The sequence below is a fragment of the Oncorhynchus clarkii genome, chromosome 31 (assembly GCF_045791955.1).
Source record: "Oncorhynchus clarkii lewisi isolate Uvic-CL-2024 chromosome 31, UVic_Ocla_1.0, whole genome shotgun sequence".
Taxonomy (NCBI): Eukaryota; Metazoa; Chordata; class Actinopteri; order Salmoniformes; family Salmonidae; genus Oncorhynchus; species Oncorhynchus clarkii.
This window is the reverse complement of record NC_092177.1, coordinates 43,118,435-43,142,659: the sequence shown is the minus strand read 5'-3', so window position 1 is coordinate 43,142,659 and position 24,225 is coordinate 43,118,435. Positions and strand designations below refer to the sequence as shown.

General features: G+C 38.2%; 1 protein-coding gene across 4 annotated transcripts in view; it reads left to right on the top strand.

The window, feature by feature from the left end:
• LOC139390674 (ecto-NOX disulfide-thiol exchanger 2-like) overlaps positions 1-24,225 on the top strand; it is a 267,211-nt gene that overhangs the window by 132,984 nt on the left and 110,002 nt on the right. For all 4 annotated transcript variants that reach the window (XR_011629531.1, XR_011629530.1, XM_071137950.1 and 1 more), the window contains exon 3: positions 3,326-3,457. Coding sequence is in view for 2 of the 4 variants with exons in the window: in XM_071137950.1 (XP_070994051.1) it covers positions 3,326-3,457 (132 nt within the window). In the remaining 2 variants the exon portion in view is untranslated. The remainder of the gene's footprint in view (positions 1-3,325; positions 3,458-24,225) is intronic.

Below are 24,225 nucleotides of genomic sequence, written 5' to 3'. Positions count from 1 at the left end.
CAGCGACTGAGTGGTGCAAAGTCTAAGACACTGCAAAGCAGTGCAAGCTGTGTTGCTACAGATGCTGGTTTACCCCATGTTCACCCCATGTTCAAGAGTGCCATTTTTCTCGCTCATTTTATATTATTTGAAAATGAAATCATCTCCAAAATATTGTTATTTTTAAAACCAAGTGATTATTATTATTATTGACACTAATAAAGGCATCTTTATGCTTTTATTAATAAAATAATGGTAAAAATACTATTTTCAAAATGCCGATGTTTATTTAGTCATGGATCCATAATGAATTACTATGGGAATAAATATCACTGAATGACAGAAAAATTTTCCAATCCTCTATATGTAATTATTGAGTCACAAATGTGAGTGTAGAAATGTTATGCTCCTAGTGTAACCTTTATTTAACTAGGCAAGTCAGTTAAGAACAAAGTCTTATTTACAAGGACAGCCTACTCCTTCCTCCCCGTCAGGAACCCCGGTCTCCCGCAGGATGCTGTGTTCATTAGCTAAATAGCCCAGTACTATACTCCCGATAACATGCCAATGTATGTTATGTTGTGATTTTGAACATGAATTATGCCCCTCTTTCAGATTACTCTGACGTTTTTCTTACGTTGTACCCAATGATTTATGAAAACTTGCTCGGTAGGTCGATGTCCTCATTGTGGTTTTACATACGTGTTTAATACGTCTTTAGACAAATGATTATGATATGCATGTTGTTATATTTGGCAGCACTTATTTGTTTTTCCTTCGCCTCCAACCCCATTCGATGCGTGGAACGGATGTGGGTGGGGCTAGATCTAAATAAGGTAGATCATTTTTTTCCAACTCACAAAAGCTCTGATGAAGGCCGTGAGGCCGATACGTAAGCTTATTTAAAGATCAATGATACTATCAAAAGCAGTATGTGGTTTCCTTTTCCCCCTCATCTTGTCCAATTGTTACCATACACCTGCAAAAAGATTGCTCAGATGTGCGAGTGCCTTTTGAATTTTGAATTTTTATTTTCACTGAAACCAAATCTCCATTTGGAGAAATGTTATGCTCTTAGTGTAACCTTTATTTAACTAGGCAAGTCAGTTAAGAACAAATTCTTATTTACAAGGACAGCCTACTCCTTCATCCCAGTCGAGGAAGTGAAACCCGGTCTCCCGCTTTACCGCATTCTCTAGTTCAGTCATTATTGAAGGCTATCAAATGCTCCTCGAAGATGCCCTCTGGTGGTCAAACTAGCACTAACTAGCATTAATGGTACCAGTGGTTGGCACTTAAATAACGTGCCATAGAATTCTACGGCACCATGCAAGCTGCTCCGCAGTACGCTGCAACTTTTAATGGAGGAACCACTGTATGATTAGAAAACTTACTCGGGGGACAGACACACATGGCAACCGAAAATCAAGCTCCTGCAAAACAGAGACAGAAACACACCTCTTTTAAAAGGGGAAATCATAATGGCAAATAGATAACACCTGAGTGTCCTAATTGTCTCTAAGATTGTCTCTGGTGACCGGTGGAACCATGATACTTTGGACAATTCGTCTACAGCGTCTTACCATTTCAGGGCGTGAGGCCAGCAGCACTAACCTTGACCTCGACCAGCACTCCTGAGATTGGTAAATCTCTCAAAACTCTTAGATTACTATAAACCTCATGATAAGATCAGTTCTAAGATCTCCTATGACAACACAGTTAGTTGTTGAGTGATGAGCTAAATCCTGTGGAGGTATCTGGATCCTATCGGAAACTGAGACTTATACGGTTGTCACTGATTTAAACCATCTCATTGCATTTATGCCCTTTTTGTTTTGACTGGTCAGTGAGACTAGTCAGTTTTGTTATGACTGATGAGTGAGGCTGTTTACACGACTCCTGTCTGACCTGCTGTAAAACAGCTCCAACTCCCCCTTCTGCAGTTAGAGCTCCTTTAGTTGTTGTTGCAGTGGACCCTCTAAGGAGGGTATCAACGGTTAACAAGCCTCTGAGCCTCAACTATGCCTTGACTATTTGGTCAGTGACAACATGATGACTGGTGTAAAACTGCAGTAAAATACAACACCTCTCTCTCCTCCGTTATACAACAGTTTTAACAGCCTTTGCCACGGCAACCCAAGGATGGGAGTATAATGAGAGTATCTGAGGTGCAGGAGACAGAGAAAGCAGAATTAGTCCTTTATCATATTAGACAGAGGTAGTAAGCCGGTGACGTCGACCACCGAACGCCGCCCGAACAAGGAGAGGGACCGGCTTCGGCGGAAGTTGTGACAGATGTATCAGCATTAGTCCTGTATTATACCAGACAGAGGAATCATCATTAGTCTTGTATTATACCAGACAGAGGTAACAGCATTAGTCCTGTATTATACAAGACAGAGGTATCATCATTAGTCCGGTATTATACCAGACAGAGGTATCATCATTAGTCCTGCATTATACCAGACAGAGGTATCAGCATTAGTCCTGTATTATACCAGACAGAGGTATCATCATTAGTCCTGTATTATACCAGACAGAGGAGGAGGTCAAATAAAGTAGAGAAAGAAAGCCCATTTAGGGTTGTGAAATTGTTTGGTTTGTCAGAAAACGGTGGTCTTTGAATTTCGTGATGTGTTCTTGTTTACTCTGAGCCTTTTACTCTAGGGATCTGTATGTGTTGGATTTACTGTGTAAGACGTTACACTTGGCAGAAAACCAGACCGCCGTGGGCTGTATGAATAGATGTGTGTTGGTAGCATTTGGCCAGAGATGTTTTAGTTTCAGAAGCCCTAATGCCTTATAAATTCCCTTCAGTGTCTGGATTTCAGTTTTTATTATCACCGTAATGTTTTGTGTTTGCTGGGGAAGTATTATTATTTACTGTGACAGTCAAACATAAACCAGCTTTTCTCTCTCACTGGCATTTTATTGGGTAGATTCTAGTTTAACTGTGTGTGTGTGTGTGTGTGTGTGTGTGTGTGTATTAGTCCTCTTGTTCCTTCTGAGAGTGTGTGGTGTCGGTCAGGGAGGAGAAGCAGCATCATCAGGAGGCTCTCTTAGTAGAGGTCAGAGACCGGGGGATTCAGCTAGGAGGGGATTGAACCTCTGAATTACATTTAAAGGGCGTGTCACTGTACTGACACTGTCTCTCGCCACTCTGAGAGCACAAAGATGAAGTATACCTCTCTGCTATTGCCAGACATGAGTAAAGACTCTATTTAATTTCCTTTGTAACGCCTCACAGGTTTATGGAAGATATTAAATAGGAAATGTGAGGAAATCAAACAAAGCAGACCATATCTGATTGTACCATATTCTGACTGACTCTCGCTCTCTTTTGCAGAAGGGATTCATAACATGTCCATGGACTCCAGCCCAATGACAATGCCTATGTCAGACCCCAACGCCTGGGCCACAGCTATGAATAACCTGGGCATGGCTCCCATGGGCATGACAGGACAACCCCTTATGTCAGGTACAGCTACTGTATTAAAACCATAATCCAGATATAATCCTAACCATACCTCTACTATAGTTATAATCCTAACCATACCTCTACTGTAGCTATAATCCTAACCATACCTCTACTGTAGTTATAACCCTACCTCTACTGTAGTTATAACTCTAACCATACCTCTACTGTAGTTATAATCCTAACCATACCTTTACTGTAGGTATAATCCTAACCATACCTCTACTGTAGTTAGAACTAACCATACCTCTACTGTAGTTATAATCCTAACCATACCTCTACTGTAGTTATAACCCTACCTCTACTGTAGTTATAATCCTAACCATACCTCTACTGTAGTTATAACCCTAACCATACCTCTACTGTAGTTATAACCCTAACCATACCTCTACTGTCATTATAACTCTAACCATACCTCTACTGTCATTATAACTCTAACCATACCTCTACTGTCATTATAACTCTAACCATACCTCTACTGTCATTATAACTCTAACCATACCTCTACTGTCGTTATAACCCTAACCATACCTCTACTGTAGTTATAACCCCAACCATACCTCTACTGTAGTTAATACCCTAACCATACCTCTACTGTCGTTATAACACTAACCATACCTCTACTGTCGTTATAACCCTAACCATACCTCTACTGTAGTTATAACCCTAACCATACCTCTACTGTCATTATAACCCTAACCATACCTCTACTGTCGTTATAACCCTAACCATACCTCTACTGTCGTTATAACCCTAACCATACCTCTACTGTCGTTATAACCCTAACCATACATCTACTGTCGTTATAACCCTAACCATACCTCTACTGTCGTTATAACCCTAACCATACCTCTACTGTAGTTATAACCCTAATCTTAACCATACCTCCTCTACTGTAGTTATAACCCTTACATACCTCTACTGTAGTTATAACCCTAACCATTCCTCTACTGTAGTTATAACCCTAACCATTCCTCTACTGTAGTTATAACCCTAACCATACCTCTACTGTCGTTATAACCCTAACCATTCCTCTACTGTAGTTATAACCCTAACCCTACCTCTACTGTCGTTATAACCCTAACCATGCCTCTACTGTAGTTAATACCCTAACCATACCTCTACTGTAGTTATAAACATAACCATTCCTCTACTGTTGTTACAACCCTAATCATAACCATACCTCCACTGTAGTTATAACCCAAACCATACCTCTACTGTAGTTATAATCCTAACCAAAGCCATACCTCTACTGTAGTTATTTCCCTAATCCTAACCATACCTCTACTGCAGTTATTTCCCTAATCATAACAATACCTCCACTGTAGTTATAACCCAAACCATACCTCTACTGTAGTTATAATCCTAACCCTACCTCTACTGTAGTTATAACCCTAACCATACCTCTACTGTAGTTATAACACTAACCATACCTCTACTGTAGTTATAACCCTAACCATACCTCTACTGTAGTTATAACCCTAACCATACCTCTACTGTAGTTATAACCCTAATCATACCTCTACTGTAGTTATAACACTAACCCTACCTCTACTGTAGTTATAACCCTAACCATACCTCTACTGTAGTTATAACCCTACCTCTACTGTAGTTATAACCCTAACCATACCTCTACTGTATTATAACCCTAACCATACCTCTACTGTAGTTATAACCCTAACCATACCTCTACTGTAGTTATAACACTAACCATACCTCTACTCTAGTTATAATCCTAACCATTCCTATACTGTAGTTATAACCCTAACCATACCTCTACTGTAGTTATAACCCTAACCATACCTCCACTGTAGTTATAATCCTAACCATACCTCCACTGTAGTTATAATCCTAGCCATACCTCTACTGTAGTTATAACCCTAACCGTACCTCTACTGTAGTTATAAACATAACCATACCTCCACTCTAGTTATAACCATAACTCTACCGTAGCTAACACCCTAATCATAACCATACCTCTACTGTAGTTATAGTCCTAACCATACCTCTACTGTCGTTATAACCCTACCATAGCTCTACTGTAGTTATAATCCTAACCATACCTCTACTCTAGTTATAATCCTAACCATACCTCTACTGTAGTTATAATCCTAACCATACCTCTACTGTAGTTATAACCCTAACCATACCTCTACTGTAGTTATAACCCTAACCATACCTCTACTGTCGTTATAACCCTAACCATACCTCTACTGTAGTTATAACCCTAACCATACCTCTACTGTAGTTATAACCCTAACCATACCTCTACTCTCGTTATAACCCTAACCATACCTCTACTGTAGTTATAATCAAAACCCTAACCATACCTCTACTGTAGTTATAATCCTAACCATACCTCTACTGTAGTTATAATCCTAACCATACCTCTACTGTAGTTATAACCCTACCATACCTCTACTGTAGTTATAATCCTAACCATACCTCTACTGTAGTTATAATCCTAACCATACCTCTACTGTAGTTATAATCCTAACCATACCTCTACTGTAGTTATAATCCTAACCATACCTCTACTGTAGTTGTAACCCTAACAATACCTCTACTGTAGTTATAACCCTAACCATACCTCTACTGTAGTTATAACCCTAACCATACCTCTACTGTCGTTATAACCCTAACCATACCTCTACTATAGTTATAAACCTAACCATACCTCTACTGTAGTCAACCCTACCTCTGCTGTAGTTATAACCTTAACCATACCTCATCTACTGTAGTTATAATCCCAACCATACCTCCTCTACTGTAGTTATAACCCTAACCATTCCTCTACTGTAGTTATAAACATAACCATACCTCCACTCTAGTTATAACCATAACTCTACCGTAGCTAACACCCTAATCATAACCATACCTCTACTGTAGTTATAGTCCTAACCATACCTCTACTGTCGTTATAACCCTACCATACCTCTACTGTAGTTATAATCTTAACCATACCTCTACTCTAGTTATAATCCTAACCATACCTCTACTGTAGTTATAATCCTAACCATACCTCTAATGTAGTTATAACCCTAACCATACCTCTACTGTAGTTATAACCCTAACCATACCTCTACTGTCGTTATAACCCTAACCATACCTCTACTGTAGTTATAACCCTAACCATACCTCTACTGTAGTTATAACCCTAACCATACCTCTACTCTCGTTATAACCCTAACCATACCTCTACTGTAGTTATAATCAAAACCCTAACCATACCTCTACTGTAGTTATAATCCTAACCATACCTCTACTGTAGTTATAATCCTAACCATACCTCTACTGTAGTTATAACCCTACCATACCTCTACTGTAGTTATAATCCTAACCATACCTCTACTGTAGTTATAATCCTAACCATACCTCTACTGTAGTTATAATCCTAACCATACCTCTACTGTAGTTATAATCCTAACCATACCTCTACTGTAGTTGTAACCCTAACAATACCTCTACTGTAGTTATAACCCTAACCATACCTCTACTGTAGTTATAACCCTAACCATACCTCTACTGTCGTTATAACCCTAACCATACCTCTACTATAGTTATAAACCTAACCATACCTCTACTGTAGTCAACCCTACCTCTGCTGTAGTTATAACCTTAACCATACCTCATCTACTGTAGTTATAATCCCAACCATACCTCCTCTACTGTAGTTATAACCCTAACCATTCCTCTACTGTAGTTATAACCCTAACCATACCTCTACTGTAGTTATAACCCTAACCATACCTCTACCATAGTTATAGCCCTACCTCTACTGTATTATAACCCTAACCATTTCTCTACAATAGTTATAACCCTAACCATACCTCTACTGTCGTTATAACCCTAACCATACCTCTACTATAGTTATAAACCTAACCATACCTCTACTGTAGTCAACCCTACCTCTGCTGTAGTTATAACCTTAACCATACCTCATCTACTGTAGTTATAATCCCAACCATACCTCCTCTACTGTAGTTATAACCCTAACCATTCCTCTACTGTAGTTATAAACATAACCATACCTCCACTCTAGTTATAACCATAACTCTACCGTAGCTAACACCCTAATCATAACCATACCTCTACTGTAGTTATAGTCCTAACCATACCTCTACTGTCGTTATAACCCTACCATACCTCTACTGTAGTTATAATCTTAACCATACCTCTACTCTAGTTATAATCCTAACCATACCTCTACTGTAGTTATAATCCTAACCATACCTCTAATGTAGTTATAACCCTAACCATACCTCTACTGTAGTTATAACCCTAACCATACCTCTACTGTCGTTATAACCCTAACCATACCTCTACTGTAGTTATAACCCTAACCATACCTCTACTGTAGTTATAACCCTAACCATACCTCTACTCTCGTTATAACCCTAACCATACCTCTACTGTAGTTATAATCAAAACCCTAACCATACCTCTACTGTAGTTATAATCCTAACCATACCTCTACTGTAGTTATAATCCTAACCATACCTCTACTGTAGTTATAACCCTACCATACCTCTACTGTAGTTATAATCCTAACCATACCTCTACTGTAGTTATAATCCTAACCATACCTCTACTGTAGTTATAATCCTAACCATACCTCTACTGTAGTTATAATCCTAACCATACCTCTACTGTAGTTGTAACCCTAACAATACCTCTACTGTAGTTATAACCCTAACCATACCTCTACTGTAGTTATAACCCTAACCATACCTCTACTGTCGTTATAACCCTAACCATACCTCTACTATAGTTATAAACCTAACCATACCTCTACTGTAGTCAACCCTACCTCTGCTGTAGTTATAACCTTAACCATACCTCATCTACTGTAGTTATAATCCCAACCATACCTCCTCTACTGTAGTTATAACCCTAACCATTCCTCTACTGTAGTTATAACCCTAACCATACCTCTACTGTAGTTATAACCCTAACCATACCTCTACCATAGTTATAACCCTACCTCTACTGTATTATAACCCTAACCATTTCTCTACAATAGTTATAACCCTAACCATACCTCTACCGTAGTTATAACCATACCTCTACTGTATTATAACCCTAACCATTCCTTTACTGTAGTTAATACCCTAACCATACCTCTACTGTAGTTATAAACATAACCATTCCTCTACTGTAGTTACAACCCTAATCATAACCATACCTCCACTGTAGTTATAACCCAAACCATACCTCTACTGTAGTTATAATCCTAACCATAACCATACCTCTACTGTAGTTATTTCCCTAATCCTAACCATACCTCTACTGCTGTTATTTCCCTAATCATAACCATACCTCCACTGTAGTTATAACCCTAACCATACCTCCACTGTAGTTATAATCCTAACCATACCTCCACTGTAGTTATAATCCTAGCCATACCTCTACTGTAGTTATAACCCTAACCGTACCTCTACTGTAGTTATAAACATAACCATACCTCCACTCTAGTTATAACCATAACTCTACCGTAGCTAACACCCTAATCATAACCATACCTCTACTGTAGTTATAGTCCTAACCATACCTCTACTGTCGTTATAACCCTACCATAGCTCTACTGTAGTTATAATCCTAACCATACCTCTACTCTAGTTATAATCCTAACCATACCTCTACTCTAGTTATAATCCTAACCATACCTCTACTCTAGTTATAACCCTAACCATACCTCTACTGTAGTTATAACCCTAACCATACCTCTACTGTCGTTATAACCCTAACCATACCTCTACTGTAGTTATAACCCTAACCATACCTCTACTGTAGTTATAACCCTAACCATACCTCTACTCTCGTTATAACCCTAACCATACCTCTACTGTAGTTATAATCAAAACCCTAACCATACCTCTACTGTAGTTATAATCCTAACCATACCTCTACTGTAGTTATAACCCTACCATACCTCTACTGTAGTTATAATCCTAACCATACCTCTACTGTAGTTATAATCCTAACCATACCTCTACTGTAGTTATAATCCTAACCATACCTCTACTGTAGTTATAATCCTAACCATACCTCTACTGTAGTTGTAACCCTAACAATACCTCTACTGTAGTTATAACCCTAACCATACCTCTACTGTAGTTATAACCCTAACCATACCTCTACTGTCGTTATAACCCTAACCATACCTCTACTATAGTTATAAACCTAACCATACCTCTACTGTAGTCAACCCTACCTCTGCTGTAGTTATAACCTTAACCATACCTCATCTACTGTAGTTATAATCCCAACCATACCTCCTCTACTGTAGTTATAACCCTAACCATTCCTCTACTGTAGTTATAACCCTAACCATACCTCTACTGTAGTTATTACCCTAACCATACCTCTACCATAGTTATAACCCTACCTCTACTGTATTATAACCCTAACCATTTCTCTACAATAGTTATAACCCTGACCATACCTCTACCGTAGTTATAACCATACCTCTACTGTATTATAACCCTAACCATTCCTTTACTGTAGTTAATACCCTAACCATACCTCTACTGTAGTTATAAACATAACCATTCCTCTACTGTAGTTACAACCCTAATCATAACCATACCTCCACTGTAGTTATAACCCAAACCATACCTCTACTGTAGTTATAATCCTAACCATAACCATACCTCTACTGTAGTTATTTCCCTAATCCTAACCATACCTCTACTGCTGTTATTTCCCTAATCATAACCATACCTCCACTGTAGTTATAACCCTAACCATACCTCCACTGTAGTTATAATCCTAACCATACCTCCACTGTAGTTATAATCCTAGCCATACCTCTACTGTAGTTATAACCCTAACCATACCTCCACTGTAGTTATAATCCTAGCCATACCTCTACTGTAGTTATAACCCTAACCGTACCTCTACTGTAGTTATAATCCTAACCATACCTCTACTGTAGTTATAATCCTAACCATACCTCTACTGTAGTTATAATCCTAACCATACCTCTACTGTAGTTATAACCCTACCATACCTCTACTGTAGTTATAATCCTAACCATACCTCTACTGTAGTTATAATCCTAACCATACCTCTACTGTAGTTATAATCCTAACCATACCTCTACTGTAGTTATAATCCTAACCATACCTCTACTGTAGTTGTAACCCTAACAATACCTCTACTGTAGTTATAACCCTAACCATACCTCTACTGTAGTTATAACCCTAACCATACCTCTACTGTCGTTATAACCCTAACCATACCTCTACTATAGTTATAAACCTAACCATACCTCTACTGTAGTCAACCCTACCTCTGCTGTAGTTATAACCTTAACCATACCTCATCTACTGTAGTTATAATCCCAACCATACCTCCTCTACTGTAGTTATAACCCTAACCATTCCTCTACTGTAGTTATAACCCTAACCATACCTCTACTGTAGTTATTACCCTAACCATACCTCTACCATAGTTATAACCCTACCTCTACTGTATTATAACCCTAACCATTTCTCTACAATAGTTATAACCCTGACCATACCTCTACCGTAGTTATAACCATACCTCTACTGTATTATAACCCTAACCATTCCTTTACTGTAGTTAATACCCTAACCATACCTCTACTGTAGTTATAAACATAACCATTCCTCTACTGTAGTTACAACCCTAATCATAACCATACCTCCACTGTAGTTATAACCCAAACCATACCTCTACTGTAGTTATAATCCTAACCATAACCATACCTCTACTGTAGTTATTTCCCTAATCCTAACCATACCTCTACTGCTGTTATTTCCCTAATCATAACCATACCTCCACTGTAGTTATAACCCTAACCATACCTCCACTGTAGTTATAATCCTAACCATACCTCCACTGTAGTTATAATCCTAGCCATACCTCTACTGTAGTTATAACCCTAACCGTACCTCTACTGTAGTTATAAACATAACCATACCTCCACTCTAGTTATAACCATAACTCTACCGTAGCTAACACCCTAATCATAACCATACCTCTACTGTAGTTATAGTCCTAACCATACCTCTACTGTCGTTATAACCCTACCATACCTCTACTGTAGTTATAATCCTAACCATACCTCTACTCTAGTTATAATCCTAACCATACCTCTACTGTAGTTATAATCCTAACCATACCTCTACTGTAGTTATAACCCTAACCATACCTCTACTGTAGTTATAACCCTAACCATACCTCTACTGTAGTTATAACCCTAACCATACCTCTACTGTAGTTATAACCCTAACCATACCTCTACTCTCGTTATAACCCTAACCATACCTCTACTGTAGTTATAATCAAAACCCTAACCATACCTCTACTGTAGTTATAATCCTAACCATACCTCTACTGTAGTTATAATCCTAACCATACCTCTACTGTAGTTATAACCCTACCATACCTCTACTGTAGTTATAATCCTAACCATACCTCTACTGTAGTTATAATCCTAACCATACCTCTACTGTAGTTATAATCCTAACCATACCTCTACTGTAGTTATAATCCTAACCATACCTCTACTGTAGTTGTAACGCTAACAATACCTCTACTGTAGTTATAACCCTAACCATACCTCTACTGTAGTTATAACCCTAACCATACCTCTACTGTCGTTATAACCCTAACCATACCTCTACTATAGTTATAAACCTAACCATACCTCTACTGTAGTCAACCCTACCTCTGCTGTAGTTATAACCTTAACCATACCTCATCTACTGTAGTTATAATCCCAACCATACCTCCTCTACTGTAGTTATAACCCTAACCATTCCTCTACTGTAGTTATAAACATAACCATACCTCCACTCTAGTTATAACCATAACTCTACCGTAGCTAACACCCTAATCATAACCATACCTCTACTGTAGTTATAGTCCTAACCATACCTCTACTGTCGTTATAACCCTACCATACCTCTACTGTAGTTATAATCCTAACCATTCCTATACTGTAGTTATAACCCTAACCATACCTCTACTGTAGTTATAACCCTAACCATACCTCCACTGTAGTTATAATCCTAACCATACCTCCACTGTAGTTATAATCCTAGCCATACCTCTACTGTAGTTATAACCCTAACCGTACCTCTACTGTAGTTATAAACATAACCATACCTCCACTCTAGTTATAACCATAACTCTACCGTAGCTAACACCCTAATCATAACCATACCTCTACTGTAGTTATAGTCCTAACCATACCTCTACTGTCGTTATAACCCTACCATAGCTCTACTGTAGTTATAATCCTAACCATACCTCTACTCAAGTTATAATCCTAACCATACCTCTACTGTAGTTATAATCCTAACCATACCTCTACTGTAGTTATAACCCTAACCATACCTCTACTGTAGTTATAACCCTAACCATACCTCTACTGTCGTTATAACCCTAACCATACCTCTACTGTAGTTATAACCCTAACCATACCTCTACTGTAGTTATAACCCTAACCATACCTCTACTCTCGTTATAACCCTAACCATACCTCTACTGTAGTTGTAACCCTAACAATACCTCTACTGTAGTTAAAACCCTAACCATACCTCTACTGTAGTTATAACCCTAACCATACCTCTACTGTCGTTATAACCCTAACCATACCTCTACTCTAGTTATAATCCTAACCATACCTCTACTGTAGTTATAATCCTAACCATACCTCTACTGTAGTTATAATCCTAACCATACCTCTACTGTAGTTATAACCCTACCATACCTCTACTGTAGTTATAATCCTAACCATACCTATACTGTAGTTATAATCCTAACCATACCTCTACTGTAGTTATAATCCTAACCATACCTCTACTGTAGTTATAATCCTAACCATACCTCTACTGTAGTTGTAACCCTAACAATACCTCTACTGTAGTTATAACCCTAACCATACCTCTACTGTAGTTATAACCCTAACCATACCTCTACTGTCGTTATAACCCTAACCATACCTCTACTATAGTTATAAACCTAACCATACCTCTACTGTAGTCAACCCTACCTCTGCTGTAGTTATAACCTTAACCATACCTCATCTACTGTAGTTATAATCCCAACCATACCTCCTCTACTGTAGTTATAACCCTAACCATTCCTCTACTGTAGTTATAACCCTAACCATTCCTCTACTGTAGTTATAACCCTAACCATTCCTCTACTGTAGTTATAACCCTAACCATACCTCTACTGTAGTTATAACCCTACCTCTAATGTATTATAACCCTAACCATTTCTCTACCGTAGTTATAACCCTACCTCTAATGTATTATAACCCTAACCATTTCTCTACAATAGTTATAACCCTGACCATACCTCTACCGTAGTTATAACCATACCTCTACTGTATTATAACCCTAACCATTCCTTTACTGTAGTTAATACCCTAACCATACCTCTACTTTAGTTATAAACATAACCATTCCTCTACTGTAGTTACAACCCTAATCATAACCATACCTCCACTGTAGTTATAACCCAAACCATACCTCTACTGTAGTTATAATCCTAACCATACCTCTACTGCTGTTATTTCCCTAATCATAACCATACCTCTACTGTAGTTATAATCCTAACCCTACCTCTACTGTAGTTATAACCCTAACCATACCTCCTCTACTGTAGTTATAACCCTAACCATACCTCTACTGTAGTTATAACCCTAACCATACCTCTACTGTAGTTATAACCCTAACCATACCTCTACTGTCGTTATAACCCTAACCATACCTCTACTGTCGTTATAACCCTAACCATACCTCTACTGTCGTTATAACCCTAACCATACCTCTACTGTCGTTATAACCCTAACCATACCTCTACTGTGGTTATAACACTAACCATACCTCTACTGTGGTTATAACACTAACCATACCTCTACTGTAGTTATAACCCTAACCATACCTCTACTGTAGTTATAACCCTAACCATACCTCTACTGTAGTTATAACACTAACCATACCTCTACTGTAGTTATAACACTAACCATACCTCTACTGTAGTTATAACACTAACCATACCTCTACTGTAGTTATAACACTAACCATACCTCTACTGTAGTTATAACACTAACCATACCTCTACTGTAGTTATAACACTAACCATACCTCTCCTGTCGTTATAACCCTAACCATACCTCTACTGTCGTTATAACCCTAACCATACCTCTACTGTCGTTATAACCCTAACCATACCTCTACTGTAGTTATAACCCTAATCTTAACCATACCTCCTCTACTGTAGTTATAACCATAACCATACCTCTACTGTAGTTATAACCCTAACCATTCCTCTACTGTAGTTATAACCCTAACCATTCCTCTGCTGTATTTATAACCCTAACCATACCTCTACTGTCGTTATAACCCTAACCATACCTCTACTGTAGTTATAACCCTAACCATACCTCTACTGTAGTTATAACCCTAACCATACGTCTACTGTAGTTATAACACTAACCATACCTCTACTGTAGTTATAACACTAACCATACCCCTACTGTAGTTATAACACTAACCATACCTCTACTGTAGTTATAACACTAACCATACCTCTACTGTCGTTATAACCCTAACCATACCTCTACTGTCGTTATAACCCTAACCATACCTCTACTGTCGTTATTACCCTAACCATACCTCTACTGTCGTTATAACCCTAACCATACCTCTACTGTAGTTATAACCCTAACCATACCTCTACTGTAGTCATAACCCTAACCATACCTCTATTGTAGTTATAAACATAACCTTTCCTCTACTGTAGTTAAAACCCTAACCATACCTCTACTGTAGTTATAACCCTAATCTTAACCATACCTCTACTGTAGTTATAACCCTAACCATACCTCTACTGTAGTTTTAACCCTAATCATAACCATTCCTCTACTGTAGTTATAACCTTAATCACAACCATACCTCCATTGTAGTTATAACCCTAACCATACCTCTACTGTAGGTATAATCCTAGCCATACCTCTACTGTATTTATAACCCTAACCATAACCATACCTCTACTGTAGTTATAATCCTAACCATAACCATACCTCTACTGTAGTTATTACCCTAATCTTAACCTTTCCTCTACTGTCGTTATAACCCTAACCATACCTCTACTGTAGTTATAACCCTAATCATAACCATTCCTCTATTGTAGTTATAACCCTAACCATACCTCTACTGTAGTTATAACCCTAACCATACCTCTACTGTAGTTATAACCCTAAACATACCTCTACTGTAGTTATAACCCTAACCCTACCTCTACTGTCGTTATAACCCTAACCCTACCTCTACTGTCGTTATAACCCTAACCATACCTCTACTGTAGTTATAACCCTAACCATACCTCTACTGTCGTTATAACCCTAACCATACCTCTACTGTAGTTATAACCCTAACCTTACCTCTACTGTAGTTATAACCCTAACCATACCTCTACTGTCGTTATAACCCTAACCATACCTCTACTGTCGTTATAACCCTAACCATACCTCTACTGTCGTTATAACCCTAACCATACCTCTACTGTCGTTATAACCCTAACCATACCTCTACTGTAGTTATAACCCTAATCATAACCATTCCTCTACTGTAGTTATAACCCTAACCATACCTCTACTGTAGTTATAACCCTAACCATACCTCTACTGTAGTTATAACCCTAACCATACCTCTACTGTCGTTATAACCCTAACCATACCTCTACTGTCGTTATAACCCTAACCATACCTCTACTGTCGTTATAACCCTAACCATACCTCTACTGTAGTTATAACCCTAACCATACCTCTACTGTAGTTATAACCCTAACCATACCTCTACTGTAGTTATAACCATAACCATACCTCTACTGTAGTTATTACCCTAATCTTAACCTTTCCTCTACTGTCGTTATAACCCTAACCATACCTCTACTGTAGTTATAACCCTAATCATAACCATTCCTCTATTGTAGTTATAACCCTAACCATACCTCTACTGTAGTTATAACCCTAACCATACCTCTACTGTAGTTATAACCCTAAACATACCTCTACTGTAGTTATAACCCTAACCCTACCTCTACTGTCGTTATAACCCTAACCATACCTCTACTGTCGTTATAACCCTAACCATACCTCTACTGTAGTTATAACCCTAACCATACCTCTACTGTCGTTATAACCCTAACCATACCTCTACTGTAGTTATAACCCTAACCTTACCTCTACTGTAGTTATAACCCTAACCATACCTCTACTGTCGTTATAACCCTAACCATACCTCTACTGTCGTTATAACCCTAACCATACCTCTACTGTAGTTATAACCCTAATCATAACCATTCCTCTACTGTAGTTATAACCCTAACCATACCTCTACTGTAGTTATAACCCTAACCATACCTCTACTGTAGTTATAACCCTAACCATACCTCTACTGTAGTTATAACCCTAACCAAACCTCTACTGTCGTTATAACCCTAACCATACCTCTACTGTCGTTATAACCCTAACCATACCTCTACTGTCGTTATAACCCTAACCATACCTCTACTGTCGTTATAACCCTAACCATACCTCTACTGTAGTTATAACCCTAACCATACCTCTACTGTAGTTATAACCCTAACCATACCTCTACTGTAGTTATAACCCTAACCATACGTCTACTGTAGTTATTACACTAACCATACCTCTACTGTAGTTATAACACTAACCATACCTCTACTGTAGTTATAACACTAACCATACCTCTACTGTAGTTATAACACTAACCATACCTCTACTGTAGTTATAATCCTAACCATACCTCTACTGTAGTTATAACCCTAACCATACCTCTACTGTAGTTATAACCCTAACCATACCTCTACTGTAGTTATAACCCTAACCATACGTCTACTGTAGTTATAACACTAACCATACGTCTACTGTAGTTATAACACTAACCATACCTCTACTGTCGTTATAACCCTAACAATACCTCTACTGTCGTTATAACCCTAACCATACCTCTACTGTCGTTATAACCCTAACCATACCTCTACTGTCGTTATAACCCTAACCATACCTCTACTGTCGTTATAACCCTAACCATACCTCTACTGTAGTTATAACCCTAATCTTAACCATACCTCCTCTACTGTAGTTATAACACTAACCATACCTCTACTGTAGTTATAACCCTAACCATTCCTCTACTGTAGTTATAACCCTAACCATTCCTCTGCTGTATTTATAACCCTAACCATACCTCTACTGTCGTTATAACCCTAACCATACCTCTACTGTCGTTATAACCCTAACCATACCTCTACTGTAGTTATAACCCTAACCATACCTCTACTGTAGTTATAACCCTAACCATACCTCTACTGTAGTTATAACACTAACCATACCTCTACTGTAGTTATAACCCTAACCATACCTCTACTGTAGTTATAACCCTAACCATACGTCTACTGTAGTTATAACACTAACCATACCTCTACTGTAGTTATAACACTAACCATACCTCTACTGTCGTTATAACCCTAACCATACCTCTACTGTCATTATAACCCTAACCATACCTCTACTGTCGTTATAACCCTAACCATACCTCTACTGTCGTTATAACCCTAACCATACCTCTACTGTCGTTATAACCCTAACCTTACCTCTACTGTAGTTATAACCCTAATCTAAACCATACCTCCTCTACTGTCGTTATAACCCTAACCATACCTCTACTATCGTTATAACCCTAACCATACCTCTACTGTCGTTATAACCCTAACCATACCTCTACTGTAGTTATAACCCTAATCATAACCATTCCTCTACTGTAGTTATAACCCTAACCATACCTCTACTGTAGTTATAACCCTAACCATACCTCTACTGTAGTTATAACCCTAACCATACCTCTACTGTAGTTATAACCCTAACCATACCTCTACTGTCGTTATAACCCTAACCATACCTCTACTGTAGTTATAACACTAACCATACCTCTACTGTAGTTATAACACTAACCATACCTCTACTGTCGTTATAACCCTAACCATACCTCTACTGTAGTTATAACCCTAATCTTAACCATACCTCCTCTACTGTAGTTATAACAGTAACCATACCTCTACTGTAGTTATAACCCTAACCATTCCTCTACTGTAGTTATAACCCTAACCATTCCTCTGCTGTATTTATAACCCTAACCATACCTCTACTGTAGTTATAATCCTAACCCTACCTCTACTGTAGTTATAACCCTAACCAAACCTCTACTGTAGTTATAACCCTAACCCTACCTCTACTGTAGTTATAACCCTAACCATACCTCTACTGTATTATAAGCCTAACCATTCCTCCACTGTAGTTATAACCCTAACCATACCTCTACTGTAGTTATAATCCTAACCCTAACCATACCTCTACTGTCGTTATAACCCTAACCATACCTCTACTGTCGTTATAACCCTAACCATACCTCTACTGTCGTTATAACCCTAACCATACCTCTACTGTAGTTATAACCCTAACCATACCTCTACTGTAGTTATAACCCTAACCATACCTCTACTGTAGTTATAACCCTAACCATACCTCTACTGTAGTTATAACCCTAACCATACATCTACTGTAGTTATAACCCTAACCATACCTCTACTGTAGTTATAACACTAACCATACCTCTACTGTAGTTATAACACTAACCATACCTCTACTGTAGTTATAACACTAACCATACCTCTACTGTAGTTATAACCCTAACCATACCTCTACTGTCGTTATAACCCTAACCATACCTCTACTGTCGTTATAACCCTAACCATACCTCTACTGTCGTTATAACCCTAACCATACCTCTACTGTCGTTATAACTCTAACCATACCTCTACTGTCGTTATAACCCTAACCTTAACCATACCTCCTCTACTGTAGTTATAACACTAACCATACCTCTACTGTAGTTATAACCCTAACCATTCCTCTACTGTAGTTATAACCCTAACCATTCCTCTGCTGTATTTATAACCCTAACTATACCTCTGCTGTATTTATAACCCTAACCATACCTCTACTGTCGTTATAACCCTAACAATACCTCTACTGTATTTATAACCCTAACCATACCTCTACTGTCGTTATAACCCTAACCATACCTCTACTGTAGTTATAACCCTAACCATACCTCTACTGTAGTTATAACCCTAACCATACCTCTACTGTAGTTATAACCCTAACCATACCTCTACTGTAGTTATAACCCTAACCATACCTCTACTGTAGTTATAACCCTAACCATACGTCTACTGTAGTTATAACACTAACCATACCTCTACTGTAGTTATAACACTAACCATACCTCTACTGTAGTTATAACACTAACCATACCTCTACTGTAGTTATAACCCTAACCATACGTCTACTGTAGTTATAACCCTAACCATTCCTTTACTGTAGTTAATACCCTAACCATACCTCTACTTTAGTTATAAACATAACCATTCCTCTACTGTAGTTACAACCCTAATCATAACCATACCTCCACTGTAGTTATAACCCAAACCATACCTCTACTGTAGTTATAATCCTAACCATAACCATACCTCTACTGTAGTTATTTCCCTAATCCTAACCATACCTCTACTGCTGTTATTTCCCTAATCATAACCATACCTCTACTGTAGTTATAATCCTAACCCTACCTCTACTGTAGTTATAACCCTAACCATACCTCCTCTACTGTAGTTATAACCCTAACCATACCTCTACTGTAGTTATAACCCTAACCATACCTCTACTGTAGTTATAACCCTAACCATACCTCTACTGTCGTTATAACCCTAACCATACCTCTACTGTCGTTATAACCCTAACCATACCTCTACTGTCGTTATAACCCTAACCATACCTCTACTGTCGTTATAACCCTAACCATACCTCTACTGTGGTTATAACACTAACCATACCTCTACTGTGGTTATAACACTAACCATACCTCTACTGTAGTTATAACCCTAACCATACCTCTACTGTAGTTATAACCCTAACCATACCTCTACTGTAGTTATAACACTAACCATACCTCTACTGTAGTTATAACACTAACCATACCTCTACTGTAGTTATAACACTAACCATACCTCTACTGTAGTTATAACACTAACCATACCTCTACTGTCGTTATAACACTAACCATACCTCTCCTGTCGTTATAACCCTAACCATACCTCTACTGTCGTTATAACCCTAACCATACCTCTACTGTCGTTATAACCCTAACCATACCTCTACTGTAGTTATAACCCTAATCTTAACCATACCTCCTCTACTGTAGTTATAACCATAACCATACCTCTACTGTAGTTATAACCCTAACCATTCCTCTACTGTAGTTATAACCCTAACCATTCCTCTGCTGTATTTATAACCCTAACCATACCTCTACTGTCGTTATAACCCTAACCATACCTCTACTGTAGTTATAACCCTAACCATACCTCTACTGTAGTTATAACCCTAACCATACGTCTACTGTAGTTATAACACTAACCATACCTCTACTGTAGTTATAACACTAACCATACCCCTACTGTAGTTATAACACTAACCATACCTCTACTGTAGTTATAACACTAACCATACCTCTACTGTCGTTATAACCCTAACCATACCTCTACTGTCGTTATAACCCTAACCATACCTCTACTGTCGTTATTACCCTAACCATACCTCTACTGTCGTTATAACCCTAACCATACCTCTACTGTAGTTATAACCCTAACCATACCTCTACTGTAGTCATAACCCTAACCATACCTCTATTGTAGTTATAAACATAACCTTTCCTCTACTGTAGTTAAAACCCTAACCATACCTCTACTGTAGTTATAACCCTAATCTTAACCATACCTCTACTGTAGTTATAACCCTAACCATACCTCTACTGTAGTTTTAACCCTAATCATAACCATTCCTCTACTGTAGTTATAACCTTAATCACAACCATACCTCCATTGTAGTTATAACCCTAACCATACCTCTACTGTAGGTATAATCCTAGCCATACCTCTACTGTATTTATAACCCTAACCATAACCATACCTCTACTGTAGTTATAATCCTAACCATAACCATACCTCTACTGTAGTTATTACCCTAATCTTAACCTTTCCTCTACTGTCGTTATAACCCTAACCATACCTCTACTGTAGTTATAACCCTAATCATAACCATTCCTCTATTGTAGTTATAACCCTAACCATACCTCTACTGTAGTTATAACCCTAACCATACCTCTACTGTAGTTATAACCCTAAACATACCTCTACTGTAGTTATAACCCTAACCCTACCTCTACTGTCGTTATAACCCTAACCCTACCTCTACTGTCGTTATAACCCTAACCATACCTCTACTGTAGTTATAACCCTAACCATACCTCTACTGTCGTTATAACCCTAACCATACCTCTACTGTAGTTATAACCCTAACCTTACCTCTACTGTAGTTATAACCCTAACCATACCTCTACTGTCGTTATAACCCTAACCATACCTCTACTGTCGTTATAACCCTAACCATACCTCTACTGTCGTTATAACCCTAACCATACCTCTACTGTCGTTATAACCCTAACCATACCTCTACTGTAGTTATAACCCTAATCATAACCATTCCTCTACTGTAGTTATAACCCTAACCATACCTCTACTGTAGTTATAACCCTAACCATACCTCTACTGTAGTTATAACCCTAACCATACCTCTACTGTAGTTATAACCCTAACCATACCTCTACTGTCGTTATAACCCTAACCATACCTCTACTGTCGTTATAACCCTAACCATACCTCTACTGTCGTTATAACCCTAACCATACCTCTACTGTAGTTATAACCCTAACCATACCTCTACTGTAGTTATAACCCTAACCATACCTCTACTGTAGTTATAACCATAACCATACCTCTACTGTAGTTATTACCCTAATCTTAACCTTTCCTCTACTGTCGTTATAACCCTAACCATACCTCTACTGTAGTTATAACCCTAATCATAACCATTCCTCTATTGTAGTTATAACCCTAACCATACCTCTACTGTAGTTATAACCCTAACCATACCTCTACTGTAGTTATAACCCTAAACATACCTCTACTGTAGTTATAACCCTAACCCTACCTCTACTGTCGTTATAACCCTAACCATACCTCTACTGTCGTTATAACCCTAACCATACCTCTACTGTAGTTATAACCCTAACCATACCTCTACTGTCGTTATAACCCTAACCATACCTCTACTGTAGTTATAACCCTAACCTTACCTCTACTGTAGTTATAACCCTAACCATACCTCTACTGTCGTTATAACCCTAACCATACCTCTACTGTCGTTATAACCCTAACCATACCTCTACTGTAGTTATAACCCTAATCATAACCATTCCTCTACTGTAGTTATAACCCTAACCATACCTCTACTGTAGTTATAACCCTAACCATACCTCTACTGTAGTTATAACCCTAACCATACCTCTACTGTAGTTATAACCCTAACCAAACCTCTACTGTCGTTATAACCCTAACCATACCTCTACTGTCGTTATAACCCTAACCATACCTCTACTGTCGTTATAACCCTAACCATACCTCTACTGTCGTTATAACCCTAACCATACCTCTACTGTAGTTATAACCCTAACCATACCTCTACTGTAGTTATAACCCTAACCATACCTCTACTGTAGTTATAACCCTAACCATACGTCTACTGTAGTTATTACACTAACCATACCTCTACTGTAGTTATAACACTAACCATACCTCTACTGTAGTTATAACACTAACCATACCTCTACTGTAGTTATAACACTAACCATACCTCTACTGTAGTTATAATCCTAACCATACCTCTACTGTAGTTATAACCCTAACCATACCTCTACTGTAGTTATAACCCTAACCATACCTCTACTGTAGTTATAACCCTAACCATACGTCTACTGTAGTTATAACACTAACCATACGTCTACTGTAGTTATAACACTAACCATACCTCTACTGTCGTTATAACCCTAACAATACCTCTACTGTCGTTATAACCCTAACCATACCTCTACTGTCGTTATAACCCTAACCATACCTCTACTGTCGTTATAACCCTAACCATACCTCTACTGTCGTTATAACCCTAACCATACCTCTACTGTAGTTATAACCCTAATCTTAACCATACCTCCTCTACTGTAGTTATAACACTAACCATACCTCTACTGTAGTTATAACCCTAACCATTCCTCTACTGTAGTTATAACCCTAACCATTCCTCTGCTGTATTTATAACCCTAACCATACCTCTACTGTCGTTATAACCCTAACCATACCTCTACTGTCGTTATAACCCTAACCATACCTCTACTGTAGTTATAACCCTAACCATACCTCTACTGTAGTTATAACCCTAACCATACCTCTACTGTAGTTATAACACTAACCATACCTCTACTGTAGTTATAACCCTAACCATACCTCTACTGTAGTTATAACCCTAACCATACGTCTACTGTAGTTATAACACTAACCATACCTCTACTGTAGTTATAACACTAACCATACCTCTACTGTCGTTATAACCCTAACCATACCTCTACTGTCATTATAACCCTAACCATACCTCTACTGTCGTTATAACCCTAACCATACCTCTACTGTCGTTATAACCCTAACCATACCTCTACTGTCGTTATAACCCTAACCTTACCTCTACTGTAGTT